Source organism: Xyrauchen texanus, chromosome 35, assembly GCF_025860055.1.
Source record: "Xyrauchen texanus isolate HMW12.3.18 chromosome 35, RBS_HiC_50CHRs, whole genome shotgun sequence".
Taxonomy (NCBI): Eukaryota; Metazoa; Chordata; class Actinopteri; order Cypriniformes; family Catostomidae; genus Xyrauchen; species Xyrauchen texanus.
The window spans coordinates 23225935-23242869 of record NC_068310.1 but is presented as its reverse complement, the minus strand read 5'-3'; the positions used below and the strand labels follow the sequence as shown (position 1 = coordinate 23242869).

Sequence of the window (16935 nt, the reverse complement as noted above, 5' to 3'; positions counted from 1 at the left end):
ATTGGGATAGTAAAACAGAAAAGAAGTTGAAAGTATGACGCAGGCTCGTCACCACTTCCTGATTATAAATGTATGATGAACAGATTTGTATTGGCCCGACAAAGCGCTGGCTTTTTACCAATCACTGCATGAACGCGCGGCGCTTCTCCACCCTTCAGAAGGGTGCAACTTTCTGTGACTCACACATTTATATTCGTAGGCACTAATAAACAGCTTTCTTTTAGCACATTTAGTTATGGTAATTACAGAAGTATTGAAAGGTATTAATCCAACAGGCATCACTCAGACACTCCAGTCAAACTTCTGGCAGAACCGTGCGGTTTTATGAGAGGCTCGTCATTTGCAGGGGTCTTGCATGGCTTTCTTGTTCACAGTGAAGAAAATTATTGTACTCTTGCCATGTCAACTGCTTAATCCCCCCCAATAATGCATATGAGCCGAGCTATCACAAAAGGCACATTGTCAAGGGGTTTGGTGACTTGTGAACCAGCACAGAACATGTCTGATCTCAACAGACTGTCACAGTGGTAACCCAGCTAACAATTTTTGGTTCCCAGAACGTTAGTTTTTGGTTAGCCAGGAAAGTTTTCTTTACGGAAATAGAAAGTTGTATTTAGATTTGCAGAATATTTCCCTAACGTTCTGTTAACATGATCTCAAACTCAGTTTTCACCAGTAGGCTATATTCATACATTCATGGATAATTAATCATAAATAAAATTCTATATAAATAATCAGCGCACAGTCCATGTTTTTGTTGATACATTGTTTTATTGTTTACATAAAACAGCTAACATAAGCGATGGATCTCGGGACATTCAAAACAGTATCATTTAATAATAATAAAAAAACAAAAAACAAAGATGAAAACATTTTCATAGATAAAAATGTGCAAGAACATTTCATAACATTAATTATAACTGTAAAAACTGATCACTTTTTCAACTTCGGATCAACATCACTTGAAAAAAAAAAAAAAAACCCAGGAACTTCATCCACCACCATGTTCAGTCACAGCTCCACATTTTTTAGCGTTTTATTAAAAATTTAATAAAGTAAATGAATTACAATTGTATAGCCTATACCCTTAAATATGCTGAAATTACAACTTTCCTGACCCCTGAAAAAAAAAAAATATATATATATATATATTTTATATGTTAAAAATCTATTCGATTGATTATTTGTCTCGTAGCCTACATTTTGGTTGGTTTATATACCTGTACTTGTCTTTATGACTCAGTGATTGTATTCATACATTGTTTGATCTTATTGAACATTTATATAGAAAAAAATCCAGTTTTAGCACAAATTTGTGCTAAAACTGGATTTTTTTCTATATAAATGTTCAGTAAGATCAAACAATGTATGAACACAATATGGGGCCCCAGTGGGCCAGCCCAAAAGTGTGGGATGAGTGTCCACATGAAACATGCCCAAACTTTGGGCTGGGTCTGGCCTGTCCCACTGCAGGTCCAAAGTGTCCCACTGGGGGCCTACTCTGCTTAACCCTAAACCCAAAGCGCAGCCGGGTGTGCCCACAGGTTGTGTGGGCATGGTATCTGGGCCACAGTACGCCCTGTGGGCGTGCTCAGTGGGTGCAAAACAAATAATACAATTTGTTTTGTCTTACTTTGTACCTGCAGAATAGGCCTACCACATTACTATTAATTTATATGCAGAATAATTGCACTTGTTGAAAGTAGCAGTTATGAACTAACAGTCATATGCTTCAAATTCTTACATTTATTCATAGCCAGGAAAAAAATGAAGAAAATATAGGCTATATTTACAATTGACTACAAAACCGATCATGGATTAAATACCAAGTAAAATGCATTTTATAAAACAGAAAAATAACCAATTAACCACATTAGAAAACATTAAGTATAAATAATCCTCTCAGGGGCACCAGTGGATCTCTGCCATTTATCTTTTGGTCCTTCTGCTCCTTACCCCATCCCTGTCTCTAGCATTGCAGAGCCACATTTTAATTGCAGTTTCCACTTTGGATGCTGTGGCCCAGTTACTTTTTGTCACAGCATCTAAGAGAGAAAGAAAACAACAATTGAAAAGTAAATGTAAAAAACATTTGTTAGGAAATTTCCACCTCAGGAAGTTCCCCAGGGCACCAAGAATCTTTCTTTTGAGGAACTCAAACTAGCCGACTAATGCTGCTAGTCGGTATTTTAAATAATAGTCAGCTAGTCCATTAATATTGATTCCCATGAAACTTTTCAAAATATTATTTACACATTTACGCTTGTGATTTTAACGTTACTTAAAAAATAATTATTAATCACCAGAACAATGTCCTGATGAGCAAAATATGGTACATTCTTCGTTCTTCATTATTATTGAACCATAATTTAGGCCTATATCACTAGACAGTCATATTTTTTGTTTAACACTTGGAAAAACATAACGTGCAGGTTAATAAAGATTTCAAAACTGAAATCAGGGACTATTTCAATAAAACGACCAAAAGCATTTTTAATTATCCATCAGTGTTATTTTTTTAATTCATTAAATTACGGACACTTTTCCGTTAATGCAACCTCTGGTATATGTCGGCTAATGTTAACTTAGTATTCTCTTAGGTTATTAGGTTTGCTCTTATTGGTCTTGACCTGCACTGTCTATATCTGGGGTCAAACTATGTCACCACTGGCACGTGAGCAATTTCATTTAGTTGAAGTTCCTTGAAATGTTGAAGTCACTCGCACCTGGATACCGATCTACATTTTCAGGTAACCCTTCCATAGTCACACAACCTGTTTAATTAAGTTAGGAGCTATAAATACTATGAAATTGTAAGAACTAAACTGCGGTAGTCAACATAATCTGCAACGCTAAGCGGAAATATCTCACACACACATACTTCTAAGGTCTTGTTACATACTGTACCTATGACTGCTCTGCAGACCAGCATATCATTGAGTGAAAGTTTGGCTCGTGGCCAGTTCTGTATATTTTGAAATTTACCTTTTTCACAGACTGATGCATTTCTGCTGTTAACATAAATCTGGCAAAGTTTTATATTTTTATTGTTAAAGAAAATGTCAATTATAATTGTACTTATATTACCTTGGTATTAAATAATAATAAATAAATAAATAAATAAAAAACACTGCTGTTGCTGAGGGAGAGACTGTAAAATTGACGTCTTTATCTCATCTGACTGCCTTAATCCATCTCTTAATATGTTGAGATTATTATTACTGTTTTATTCTAAAATCAGTAGATTAATCACTATTATTTTATTGTATTGACATCCTTAGTAGGAAATAAAAACAGAAAAATCTATAAATTGACATATAATCTAATATATTCTTCTTAGCTTTTGGAGTAAATTGCAGTGCAAAATTAATATTTGCTGTGGTCTTCCATGTACCTCTAACATTCCAAACCCGGACATTTTAAAAGGGTCTGGTCTCCAACAGCAAAAAAACAAATCCACTATTATGTTTACTTTCCAAAAGAGGGAAAAATATAGAGAGATACACCCCACACAGAGCCATCAAAGAGCAAAACTGCTGTGGGCCCTTTGTGGGCTAACCCATATGGGGCCCATGTGGGAATAGTGTGGGTTCGCCCTGCCCACACTTGCCCATGGTGGCACTGTATGTTTGTTGTACTGTTGAATCCTAGTGAAAGGTCAGTTTAATTACATCAAACATTTTCAGAGTTTCAAATAGGACTTAAACAAACATCAACCAACATACCTGTGAAGGCTAGTGGTCAATTTGCCTCAATTAATACACAAATACAACCCTAACACTTAAATACCACAAAGTAACGTTACTTACTGAACTACTAATCAAACTACACAGTAAATAAAAACTAACAAATACATAAAACAATCTGATATTGCACAACAGAGTTCCAGTCAGCTGTTTTCATTCAGTAACAAATCCAACAATACCTCATCATGAGACTCACCTCAATCAGAATTCGCGCCTCTTTTTGTCTTGTGGCCAACTGTAATAATGGACACATGTCGGTACCTTTTTCCACAGACTATGATGACGCATTTCCGCTATAATTAACGTTGTAATTCCCCAAGTTTTTATTTTATTTACATTTTTAAAAGATTGAATGTACATTTATAACACTACTTTGTGTTATATTACCCTGATATTAAATACAAAAATAAATAGTGGTTTCAAATATAGTTGCTTGTTAAGAAACACATATATGAGAGGAGGCAAATGCATTGACGATAAAGATTATGAATTCACAGTTCTGTAACGCTGGGCAGGCACCGATGACACGGTTGGCAGATACTTCATCCTCTCTATCGGATAAAGAAATCCGTTCAGACTGACTTTGTGGTGATATAAATGTACTGTTTTTGTCCTGGCTAATATGTTTCTAACTGAAATATCCGGATTTTTGTCGGTAGTTGCTGCATTGATTTTCATCATACTATGACTATACAAAAAAAAAAAAAAAAATAAAATATTAGAAAGAAATAAAGAAAGAAAAGAAAAAAAAAAAATCCCTTGTCAAAAGTGCCAAGTGTTTGACAAAAGATCGTTGACTACTGTGAGACCTCTAGTGGTATCACGGAAATTTGCATTACATTTCTGAAGTGTGATAAAAGTCTGCTTAACCCTTAACTATATATATATATATATATATATATATATATATATATATATATATATATATATATATATATATATATATAGTCAAGTGTTTACCACTGTGTAACATAACCATTTCTTCTAATAACACTTATTAAGCCTTTGGGCACTGAAGAAACACTTTTTTTAAGTTTAAGTTTAGCAAGCAGAATTTGCCCTATTCATCCATTATGCAGGTCTTCAGCTGCGCAGTTGTAGGGGGCTATTCATTGCCAACCACACATTCTCAACTGGAGACAGGTCAGGGCTGCAGGCAGGCCAATCGAGCACCTGTACGCTCTGCTGACACAGCCACGTTTTTGTAATCCAGGCAGTATGTGGATTGGATTTGTCCTTTTGGAAAATGCAGGACACCCTGAAAAAAAGTGCATCTGGATGGCAGCATATGTTACATCAAAATTTTTACATATCTTTATGCATTAATAGTACCCTCACAGATGTGCAAGTTATCCACGCCATGGACACTGACTCACCCCCAAACAATGCCAGTCACTGGCTTTTGGACCTGTGTCCGATTGCATAAAACAAGTTTTTCCCTCAAGTATTAAAGTGTGATTTAACATGAGTGCGTTGCATATATGATGGATCGAAAGGGGGCTGCAGCTGCAACCCTGGAGCCCACATCAGCGATGACCCTCCTCAAAATGGGATCCCGAGGCCTTCCTCTTCCCCATTGAAAAGACAGCTGAAGTGTACAAGTGGCCTCCTGACCAGTGGGTGGCCTGCCTGTTACTGCCAGGGAAGCACAGTTTCCCAGCAACTTCCTGCTGTCAGCCACCTTGAGTATAAAGACCTGAAGAGGGCCATTGTGCAACGGGTTGACTGTACTCCCGAAAAGAGCCACCAGCGTTTCAGGTCCCTTAGATTAGGGAAACACACTACCGCCTGTTTACTTTTGCACAACAGCTTCGGGATGCCTGCTGGAAATGGTTGCTGGCTGAAGGAGCCCATGGCACAGTGGAGATCATTTATCTGGTGACACTGGAACAGTTCATCTCCCAGCTTTCTCGAAGGATGGCAGGAATTGGGATAAGTGGCTCAAACCCCTGTTATTTGCAGTGCGAGAGATCCCGCAAGCCTCCACAGGGTTTTCCCCATTCAAGCTGCTGTATGGCGTCGGCTGCACGGCGTACTCAATGTCATACAGGAAGCCTGGGAGGAGGGACCTTCAAACAGTAAAAATTTAATTCAGTAAGTTCTTGATCTTAGATCAAATATCCACACTTTGCATCAATTAACACAGGAGAATTTGCTCCAAACTCAGGAACGTCAAAGCCGGCTGAATGACAGGGGCACTCGACTACGGGAATTCACACCAGGAGATAAAGTGCTTGTATTACTGCTCACCTCAAGCTCTAAATTACTCGCCAAGTGGCAAGGGCCCTTTAAGGTCACACGGCGAGTCTGAGATCTTGAACATGAGAATCCAGGCAGGTGGGGAAATATGACTCAGCCCAGTTGTAACCTCTCTAAATAATAAGAATATCTATGTCAAAAGAATCAAATGGAGTATGTTGTATATCTGAGCATCCAGTTAGACGAATAAAGGAGGTAGTAGCCAGACAGGTGGAAAAAATGACCTCACCCAGTTTTTACTCACTTTAATAATAAGCCTTTCTATGTTATTTTCATCCTGAGCATTTCACTTTCTGAGCATCTTGACAGAAGAATGAGGAAGCTAGAATCCAGGTAGGTGGGAAAATATGATTTTGTTCAGTTATTACCCCCCTGAATAATAAGACTATTTCAGTACAATCAAATGCTTTATGGGTGTAAAAAGGTTCAACGTTCGTGGGAAATGGAGGAGTCAGGAGACAGCGATACAAAATGTATTGTATGGACCAGAGCTGAAATATTCTTCTGAAAATCTTAATTTGTGTTCTGAAGAAAGAAAGTCTTACACATCTGGGATGGCATGAGGGTGAGTAAATAATGAGAGAATTTTCATTTTTGAGTGAACTATTTCTTTAAGCAGCACATGCGGGGCACATTGTCCTCCTTTTGAGATACAATGTTCCACATAGATTTAGTTCTTGTATCTTTTAAGCCCAGAAATAGTTTAGAGAAATAGTTTCCCTTCCAGGTGCAGCTGCGATATACAGATGTTGAACTATGCTTGATGCATCCATAATTGTCCAGATGGCGCCAAATCTGCAGCTGCCGTTCAAGTTTTTTATGTGTGATTTGATTGGATGGGAGTCATGAGACTCTCCCTAGCCAATTAAGTTGATAAATAAAAATAAAATCAAGACAGGAAAGTAGCAACACAAATGGTGGGAAAATAGCGCAGTAAAAGTACAGTTACAGCACTTAAAATAAACTCAAGTAAAAGTATACAATTTTTAAACTACTTAAAAAAGTACAATTCTCTGGAAAAAGTAGTTAATTACAGTAATGTGAGTATTTGTAATTCATTACTTTACACCCCTGGCAATATATTTAGATGCTTGTACAACTGCAAAGAACTGATTGCCATCATAAATTAAGAATATTAGTGGTAGTCAGTAAGACTGTAAGATATATAGCCTATATATACATATACGTAATAAATCGTATGTGGCATGATTTTAATGCATCAATTTATACAGTTTATAAAGATTCAGAGAGCAGAAAATACTAGGCACACGCTGTGTGTGTGTGTCCCTATTATATTGCCCTCCAGCTTGTTGGAGATTTCTCATATTATGTGACGGTAAAATATGTACTCCTGAAATAGTTTTTCTATTACAAAAAATAAAATTAATCACCTTGACTCACTCTACTCTTCTATTGTTTTGTTTTTTTCTTGTAACTCTAAACCTACACTTAAGGTGAAGATTTCCCAACCTTAAGGTTTACTTAGAAAAATGGCACAAAGTGGCTTTATGCAACACTCTTTAAGTAAAAAATAAATAGTTAAGGAATCTGAAAGGGATTTTGACATTTTACTTATGAAACCCCTTAAGTAACACTATGGTTATTTCTACAACAAAAGGGAAACTTTAGGGTGATCTTAAGGTAGGGTGACCAGACGTCCCCAGGGACAGTCTTGGTTTTTGGTGGCCTGACCCCGACTGGAGGTGTCCTCAGAAAAGTCCCCGTTTTTTGAGTGTTCAAGTGTCCATGAGGTGTCCTCGGAAAAGTCCCCGTTTTTTGAGTGTTCAAGTGTCCATAGTGAAATATTACTTTGCAAGTAAGCCCAAGCAGCAAAGCTTACTGTGTGCTGTTTATTTTGACCAACAGAGGGGACTGCTCGCTATAGCAGCTTCAATTCATTCATCTTTACTTATTACAAGTTTTGACAGTTTTTGAACTGGACCAGGCAATTAATAGTGTGCATCTATGAGTGATTGCAAGTACCAGTTTAAACTGTAGACAATCCTTGTTAGTCATAGCTTTTGTTTTATAAGTCAATATGGTGGTCAAGTAGGGTGTTCGTTGCTAATGCCCAAAAGGGGGGGGGGGATACCAAACTAGATTATGCAACCTTAAAGCCCAGGGCACCCTGGTAGTCAAGCGTCCCTGGGCACTGGCCCCATTCGCCCGATCGGTAACTTCAAGTAACCTGGTTGCCTTAAAATTGAGTTAATTTAAAATAAAATTTTCATAATAAAATGAAATATATAAATAATTTTAATAAAAAGGTCTAGTAAACTAACAAGTAGTGGAATTAACTTCAATGAGTTCATCTTTTCTATGCTATACAGATGACATTGTGGCATAAAAGTGAACTAAAACAATGAGTAACTATTGCAGCTGACTCCACAGCACAGGGATCCTGCCCTTTGAGCATCTTCATCATTTCATGGAATACAGTGAAGAATGTAAACATTTAGCATCAAAACATATTTTATCATATGACACAAAGATATTCAATATTGTATAATAATGATAATAATTATTATAATACTTTTTACCTAACTGTTTGTGTATCTCATATGGACCTGTTTTTCTTAACTACTACCTTTTATTTTGGTCAAGTCTTATGTATAATGGTGGTCCTTCTTTATTTTTGGTATATGTTAATACAACAAGTAAATATTTGAGAAGGTGCTTCCATCAGTCAGTGTGTGATATTGCTAGTGCAAGAGGGAGGGAGACAGAATGGTAGGCCGAAAGCGCTGATATACAAAATACACACTGATTAAATATAAAAATTCTTGATTTTATTTGTTCATCTGCAGGGATTAATTTGACTACTTTTCACCAGTATGTTATTGTTTATAAGGTCTGTGCGGGAATTCCCGTATTTTGAAGGCCAAACTTTCATAGATTTTTTACACTGTGCATTACAGTCCCATGCCAAATTCAGAACCTGTTATAAAATGCATAACAACATAACTTGATAACATAAATAGCTAGTATGTGCCTTACTTTGAAGTTTATAACAATGATGTTAATTCTCTTTAAATGGAAATCATAACATGGGCTCTGGAATACTTTGGTAAATCTTTCTCAGTCAACGCCATTTGTCATGCATCCACAGATGCAGTTTAAGGCTTCACTGTGTGAAGCAGAAGCCATACATCAACACTGTTGTTGGAAAGGAGGGGCTTAGCACACCTGTCAGTCACTGCCGTGACTCAGAATGAAGCATGAGAGAGAATTGCCCCAGTACCGGGAGTAATAACTTCAATCTGTGTTTAAGTTCTGTATTGCTCTTAAAGCTATTGACCAAAAAAAATCAGCAGGACCAGACAATCTAGAACCTTTCTTGCTGAAGGTTGCAGCTGAAATTGTAGCTAAGCCTATAGCATACCTTTTTAATTGTAGTTTGCAGACAAGTTCAATTCCCAAATTATGGAAAGCAGCCTATGTGCTTCCATTGCTAAAGGGTGGCGATCCCTCAGATCTTCACAATTATAGGCCAATTTCCAAACTCTCCATTCTTGCAAAAATTTTGGAATCTCAAGTAAACTGTCAATTAAAAGAATACTTGGCAGAGCACAACATTTTAACTGATGTACAGTCAGGCTTTAGAGCTGGACACAGCACTGTTACAGCAACTTTGTTGCTATTAAATGACATTATAAATGCCTTGGATAAAAAACAACACTGCGCTGCCTTATTTGTGGATCTGTCCAAAGCTTTTGACTCTGTTGACCATGAGCTATTGCTAAATAGACTAAGTAACATTGGATTGGGAAACACAGCTATCAATTGGTTCAAAAACTATCTTACAGAACGAACACAATGTGTTTCTATAGATGGTCTTAAATCAGACTTTTAGAGATTTCTAAGGGTGTTCCTCAAGGCTCGATTTTAGCTCCTATTTTATTTTCTATATTCATAAATAATATTGGAAAGGATGTGCAAACTGCTAAACTACACCTTTATGCAGATGATACTGTGATATATTCAGTTGCCCCTTCACTGAACCAAGCTATAAATTACCTTCAGTTAGCCTTCCAACAGCTACAAACTTCATTACATGGCCTCAAGTTAGTGCTAAATACTAAGAAAACCAAATCTATGACGTTTTCAAGGGCTCGTTCCCAATCCCAAGATAATATAAATATTAATACACTAACTGGGGACTTAATCGAAAATGTCTCATCATATAAGTATTTAGGTTTTTGGCTGGACAACAAACTTTCTTTTAAAGTTCATGTTGAAAAGCTTGTAAAAAAGCTGAAACTAAGGCTGGGGTTTTACTTTAGGAATAAGGCTTGTTTTAATCTGTTATCTAGAAAAAAACTTGTGCAGGCTACCTTTTTAAGTGTTTTGGACTATGGTGATGTTGTCTACATGCATACTGCCTCTAATACTCTCCACGCTTTAGATTCTGTGTATCATAGTGCTCTATGTTTTTAACTAACTCTGGTTTCCGTACTCATCATTGTACGCTGTATGAACTGGTAGGCTGGTCGTCATTAAGTCTACGTAGACAACTTCATTTGCATATTTTCCTATACAAGGCCATGTTGGGTAAATTGCCGGGATATCTATGTAATCTCCTGATGAAAAATTCCGGCAGTTTTCATCTCCGATCCACGAGGTGGCTTTCTTACCAGGTTCCAAGGGTTTTTACTGAGCTGGGGAAAAAAGCCTTCTCTTACTTTGCGCCATGGTCTTGGAATAACTTGCAAAATTTTGCTACATCTAACTGATCTAGTCCCATTAAATGATTTTAAGACCATGTTAAAATGCCATATAACTCAAAAATGTAACTGCCATATGTGACCTGTTCCTTTCTATGTGTGATGCTTGTTTGTTGACCATGTTGTATTTTGTATTTAAATTGTAACTGGTGTGCTGTCTTGGCCAGGTCTCCCTCGAAAAAGAGACTTTAGTCTCAAGGGACTTCCTGGTTAAACAAAGGTTAAATAAAATAAAAAAAAAATAAAAAAAAAATAAAAGATGCATGACAATTTTTAAAACAGTTGATGTCTGAGGGGTTGGAGATCACACACATTCAGAAATGGTTTTCATCTTGACCTTTAAGTACTAAGATTTGAACAGATTCTTTGAATCTTTAAGTATGTAGTCTACTGTAGAGTGAAATGCAAAAAGTCCTTCCTATTTTACTTTGAGGAACATTGTTCTCAAAAAGCTGGATTATTTGCTGCCACATCTATTGGCAAATTGGTAAGCATTGACCCATCTTTGCTATTGAAGGACTAGGCTTTTTCTTTGAGGCCCTTTACAGTGCATCCGGAAAGTATTCACAGTTCTTCACTTTTTCCATATTCTGTTATGTTACAGCCTTATTCCAAAATGGATTAAATTCATTATTTTCCGCAAAATCCTACAACCAATACCCCATAATGCAACTTGAAAGAATTTTGTTTGAAATCTTTGCAAATTTATATAAAAAATAATAAAAAAAATAAAATCACATGTATATAAGTATTCACAGCACTTTGCTCAATAGTTTGTTGAAGTACCTTTGGCATCAATTACAGCCTCAAGTCTTCTTTTGTATGATGCTACAAGCTTGGCACACCGATTTTTGGGCAGTTTCTCCCATTCTTCTTTGCAGAACCTCTCAATCTCCATCAGGATGGATGGGGAGCGTCGGTGCACAGCCATTTTCAGATCTCTCCAGAGATGTTCACTCGGATGGCCACTCAAGGACTTTCACAGAGTTGTCCTGTAGCCACTCCTTATCTTGGCTGTGTGCTTGGGGTCATTGTACTTTTGGAAGATGAACCTTCGTCTGAGGTCCAGAGTGCTCTGGATCAAGTATGTCTCTGTACATTGCTGCATTCATCTTTCCCTCGATCCTGACTAGTCTCCCAGTTCCTGCCACTGAAAAACATCCCCACAGCATGATGCTGCCTCCAACATGCTTCACTGTAGGGATGGTATTGGCCAGGTGATGAGCGGTGTCTGGTTTCCTCCAGACATGATGCTTGACATTCAGGCCAAAGAGTTCAATCTTTGTATCATCAGACCATAGAATTTTGTTTCTCATGATCTAAGAGTCCTTCAGGTGCCTTTTGGAAAACTCCAGGCGGGCTGACATGTGCCTTTTACTGAGGAGTGGCTTCCGTCTGGCCACTCTACCATACAGGCCTGATTGGTGGAGTGCTGCAGAGATGGTTGTTCTTCTAGAGGGTTCTCCTCTCTCCAGAGAGAAATGCTGGAGCTCTGTCAGAGTGACCATCGGGTTCTTGGTCACCTCCCTTACTAAGGCCCTTCTCCCCGATCGCTCAGTTTGGCCGGGCGGCCAACTCTAGGAAGAGTCCTGGAGGTTCCAAACTTCTTCCATTTACGGATGGAGGCCACTGTGCTCAATGGGACCTTCAATGCTGCCAATTTATTTTTGTACCGTTCCCCAGATCTGTACTCCAGCGTTTCTCTGTGGAGAGAGGAGAACCTTCCATAAGAACAACCGTCTCTGCAGCACTCCAGCAATCAGGCCTCGATACAATCCTGTCTCTGAGGTCTACAGACAATTCCTTGGACTTCATGGCTTGGTTTGTACTCTGACATACACTGTTAACTGTGGGACCTTATATAGACAGGTGTGTGCCTTTCCTAATCATGGCCAATCAACTGAATTTACCACAGGTGGACTACAATCAAGTTGTAGAAACATCTCAAGGATGATCAGTGGAAACAGGATGCACCGGAGCTCAATTTTGAGTGTCATGGCAAAGGCTGTGAATACTTATGTACATGTGATTTTTTCGTTTTTATTTTTAATAAATTTGTAAAGATTTCAAACAAGCTTCTTTCACGTTGTCATTATGGGGTATATAATTTTGAGGAAAATAATTAATGTAATACATTTTTGAATAAGGATGTAACATAACAAAATGTGTAAAAAGTGAAGTGCTGTGAATACTTTCCGGTTGCACTGTATATACATGATTGCCTCACCAGTTTAACATCTTCCATTTCACATTACCTTGTTTCAACTCGTAAGATTGATATTATACCCAAGATGCCCCTCTCTCAACTTTTGACTTGAAATGAGTGCGTGTATGTATATGTGTGTATATATTTAAACTTAAAAAGAGTCTAACTTTCATTAGAGTGAATCTAACTTACAAATCGCTCCTTTTTGTTTTTATTAGTATTTTCATACTGTCCAAACTTTTTCGGAATTGGGGTGTACATGTGATGTAGACTTACATATTTCCATAATTCACAAAATACATATTTTATGATAAAAAAAGAAAAGAAAATGGGGGAGTGGGTAGCTCAGCGAGTATTGATGCTGACTACCACCCCTGAAGTCACAAGTTCGAATCCAGGGTGTGCTGAGTGACTCCAGCCAGGTTTCCTAAGGAACCAAATTGGCCCAATTGCTAGGGAGGGTAGAGTCACATGGGGTAAGCTCATCGTGTTCGCAATTAAGAGTTCTTGCTCTCAATGGGCCGCATGGATCATGGAGAGTAGCACGAGCCTCCACATGCTGCAAGTCTGCGCGGTGTCATGCACAGCGAGCCACGTGATAAGATGCGTGGATTGGCTGTCTCAGAAGTGGTGGCAACTGAGATTTGTCTTCTGCAACCCGGATTGAAGTGAGTAACCATGCCACCACAAGGACCTACTAAGTAGTGGGAATTGGGCATTCCAAATTGGGAGAAAAGGGAATAAAAAAAAATAATAATTCATCAATGTTTAACGTTTGATGTTTATTTTTGATTAGTTACAAAACATAAATAGAATCAACAGTTGAATTAGTTACAATTTACCATAGCTAAATCACCAGCAAGAAGTTTAGTCCTCTAGATTATTTTTGCTTAAATTACCTTTTATTATTGGTGCTCAGTCAAGTAATTCTGGGGTGCTTCTGGTTTGCCATACATCTTCACCCAGTCGAAACCCCACTGCAGCAATGATTTGGCTTACAATTTTCCCAATCACTCGCATCAAATTAAAGATCTAAACTTAAAAAAATCTCCTTGCAATCTCAGGCCAAATGTTTGTGGTAAAGTTGGAGGCCATCAAGAAACAATTTGGGACAAGTCTTGTTATCAGATAACCACAGCTTTCTCAATACAGTACACAATTTTACATGTTTACAAACCTTGCAAAATACAAAAATAATGCTTTCTTTTAGATGACATTTTGGTAACACTTCAGCAGAGGGTTCTTTACATTTCCCATTTGTTGAGATCATATTGATAATGTTTTTTTTTGACACGGTCTTTCCACACCACAAATGTACCACTGCTTACTGAGGATGCTGGACCAAAATACTGGAAACTGAATGATCACAACCCTCTTCAGGCAGCGGCCATGTTGAATTATTTTTTTGAAACATCCACAAGTTCAAGCATTATCACAATTAAAAGGCTTCACAAATCCCCCCCCCCCCAATTCTTTATTCCCTGTGAACTTGTGAAGTACATACTACATTCCCCCAGTCGATCTCTCACCAACATTGTTAAAAAATGCAGAGCATTCTTTATCCATCTGAATGGCAGGGTGCATGATTCACACCTTCGATCACCTTTTTTTACTTACGCAACATTCAAGAACACACACGGTCATTCTTTATTAATATGGGCATTACTTGTTTATGAATGATACCCTGGAAGAGTCTAGTTAGATGTTTGAAGTACAGGCCTAAGTTGTCTTGAGCTCCTTGATGTCTGACAAAGTACTTAAATCCCTTTTGGGGTTCTTTATAACAAAGGGGTTTAACTCATATGTACATGAGTAAAATACGGCAGCAAGACAGAATTAGCTGCTGATTATTAAAGGCTGGGCACTGGCATCTTGGTCAAACAGAATCACATACAGAGCTTAAGAAAAAATACACTCTCTCTAAAAGGCAACCTACTTGTGGATGTTCTACCAATAAATTTGCTTGGCAGTTATAGATTTCTTAGCATGCATTAGAGTAGCATCTGATGAAATCTTGGATTGTTGAACAAATCCAAGAATCTTTTTGCCAGTGTTTTGATGATGCATCGTGTTCACAAAAAGCAAACTCACAGTTTGGCGTGCACAAAAGCATGTTCATACAGGGCTGTGCAAAATACACATGAACAAGAGCAAGCTGCGTTCACTTCACGTGAGCTTTCAAAACAGCTGTCTAGTCTTGCACTCTTCACCATGGGATTAATGTTAATATTGTAAACCTTAAAAAGTATAACTTCAGATAAAACAGGAAAATACTGCAATCATATTGGTTAATCTCTTTTGAAATTAAATGAAGAACTGAAGAGTTTTTCTCAGAATCAACTGCAGAATGCAGGAGTGTAAAATTAGTCCATGGCTATTTGTTATTCTAGAAAATCTTTGCTAGTGTAAATGTTACCGTTATTAATCATTGTAAAATAAAATACATGAGGAGCATGCCTTATCAGTGCACAACACTGTACAACAGTGTTTTGATTGTTTTAGCTATGATGATGGTTGCAAGGTTACTGTTACCATGCTCTGCACTGGAACATGCTGTAGATGCGACTGCTTATAATCTCACTGCCTGTGGAATCCGTTGTGCTCATTGTCTTTAAGATGGCGCTTCGCGGCTAATGTCTGGTTGTTGTTTCTGTACGCATATAAAAAAATATTTATTATAAACTATACAGATCCACGTCAAAACAACACAGAAAAGATGAATTCAAATATCAGTTACTAATTGCACTTAAATTCAAATAGTCCTTTCATTTGAAGCACTGATAAATAAAAACAATGATCATCATATTTCATGTCAAAACGGTCTTCTTCCAACATGTCTCTATATAGGGAGAGTTAAGGTCCAACTAAGTTGGATATAAAACTTGACAGTGCGGAAATACACAGAGCATATGAATTGGAAAATGCAACACAAACACACGCGCACACAAAAACACACTACGTAATTTTTACACCCCCATACCCATGCACACAAACACTCAACCGCTTGCTACTAGTTTCCTTCCTGTAAAAGATGTTCATTAGAGTCTGTTCTGTCTGAATAAGACCATTCAAGTGCTCTTCTCTTCTATCTCTCATTCTCGCTCCATCAAAGCATATTTGTCCCCATCTCACTGCTGTCCTAAGGGAAGGGTGGAGGTGGAGGGCTTGGCGTGAAGTTTGGCACTGGAAGGCAGAGCGGATTTCGAGGAAGAAGAGGAGCATGAGCAGGAGTTTGTGGTAGCGACAGTGTCTTGATTGGCTGTGGTGGGGGCAGAGGCAGCTGTGATGCTGGTGGCAGGAGGCAGCGGAGGCCCTGTTGTGGTCATGACAGAGGGGGAGTTGGTGTGGGAAGGCAGCTGTGGAGGCGTGCCAGAGACTGGGGGCTGTAATTGGGTTTGGGACTGTGGCACGGCTCCTGACAGAAGCTGGACCTGCTGCAGGTGCAGGGCAGGCTGCAAATGTGCATTCTGCTGGGGTACAGGAGCAATAGGAAACTGTGTTGGAGGTGGCTGTGTTTGTCCACCGATGGCGCTAAAGGGGGTGGAAGCTATTGTAGACAAGGTGACTGATAATGGAGCACTCTGAGGGTTCATAGGAGCTGTTGGAAACCATCCAGATGAAGCAGTTGTCTGCAAAAGAGAACCATTGTCTTTCATATTACAAATCAGAGTATTAAACCCATATAGGCTAGTGTGGGTCCAAATGTTTAAAACCTTAAAAGGTGATGTGTGTGACTTTATTGATGTTCAAATGCACTCACCTAAAGGATTATTAGGAACACCCGTTCAATTTCTCATTAATGCAATTATGTAATCAACCAATCACATGGCAGTTGCTTCAATGCATTTAGGGGTGTGTTCCTGGTCAAGACAATCTTCTGAACTCCAAACTGAACGTCAGAATGGGAAAGAAAGGTGATTTAAGCAATTTTGAGCGTGGCATGTTGGTGCCAGACGGGCCGGTCTGAGTATTTCACAATCTGCTCAGTTACTGGGATTTT

General features: G+C 38.3%; 1 protein-coding gene across 7 annotated transcripts in view; it reads right to left on the bottom strand.

Moving 5' to 3' along the window:
- Positions 1–13335: 13335 nt before the first annotated feature.
- Positions 13336–16935, bottom strand: part of si:dkey-151g10.3 (serine/threonine-protein kinase WNK3) — a 61544-nt gene continuing 57944 nt past the window's right edge. For 5 of the 7 annotated variants that reach the window (XM_052106142.1, XM_052106141.1, XM_052106146.1 and 2 more), the window contains one exon: positions 13689–16564. In XM_052106142.1, the coding sequence (XP_051962102.1) occupies positions 16064–16564 (501 nt within the window). In that variant the 3' untranslated portion in view covers positions 13689–16063. Of the gene's footprint in view, positions 13633–13688; positions 16565–16935 lie in introns of those variants that run through there. The other 2 variants (XR_007968741.1, XM_052106147.1) reach the window with 2 other exon arrangements.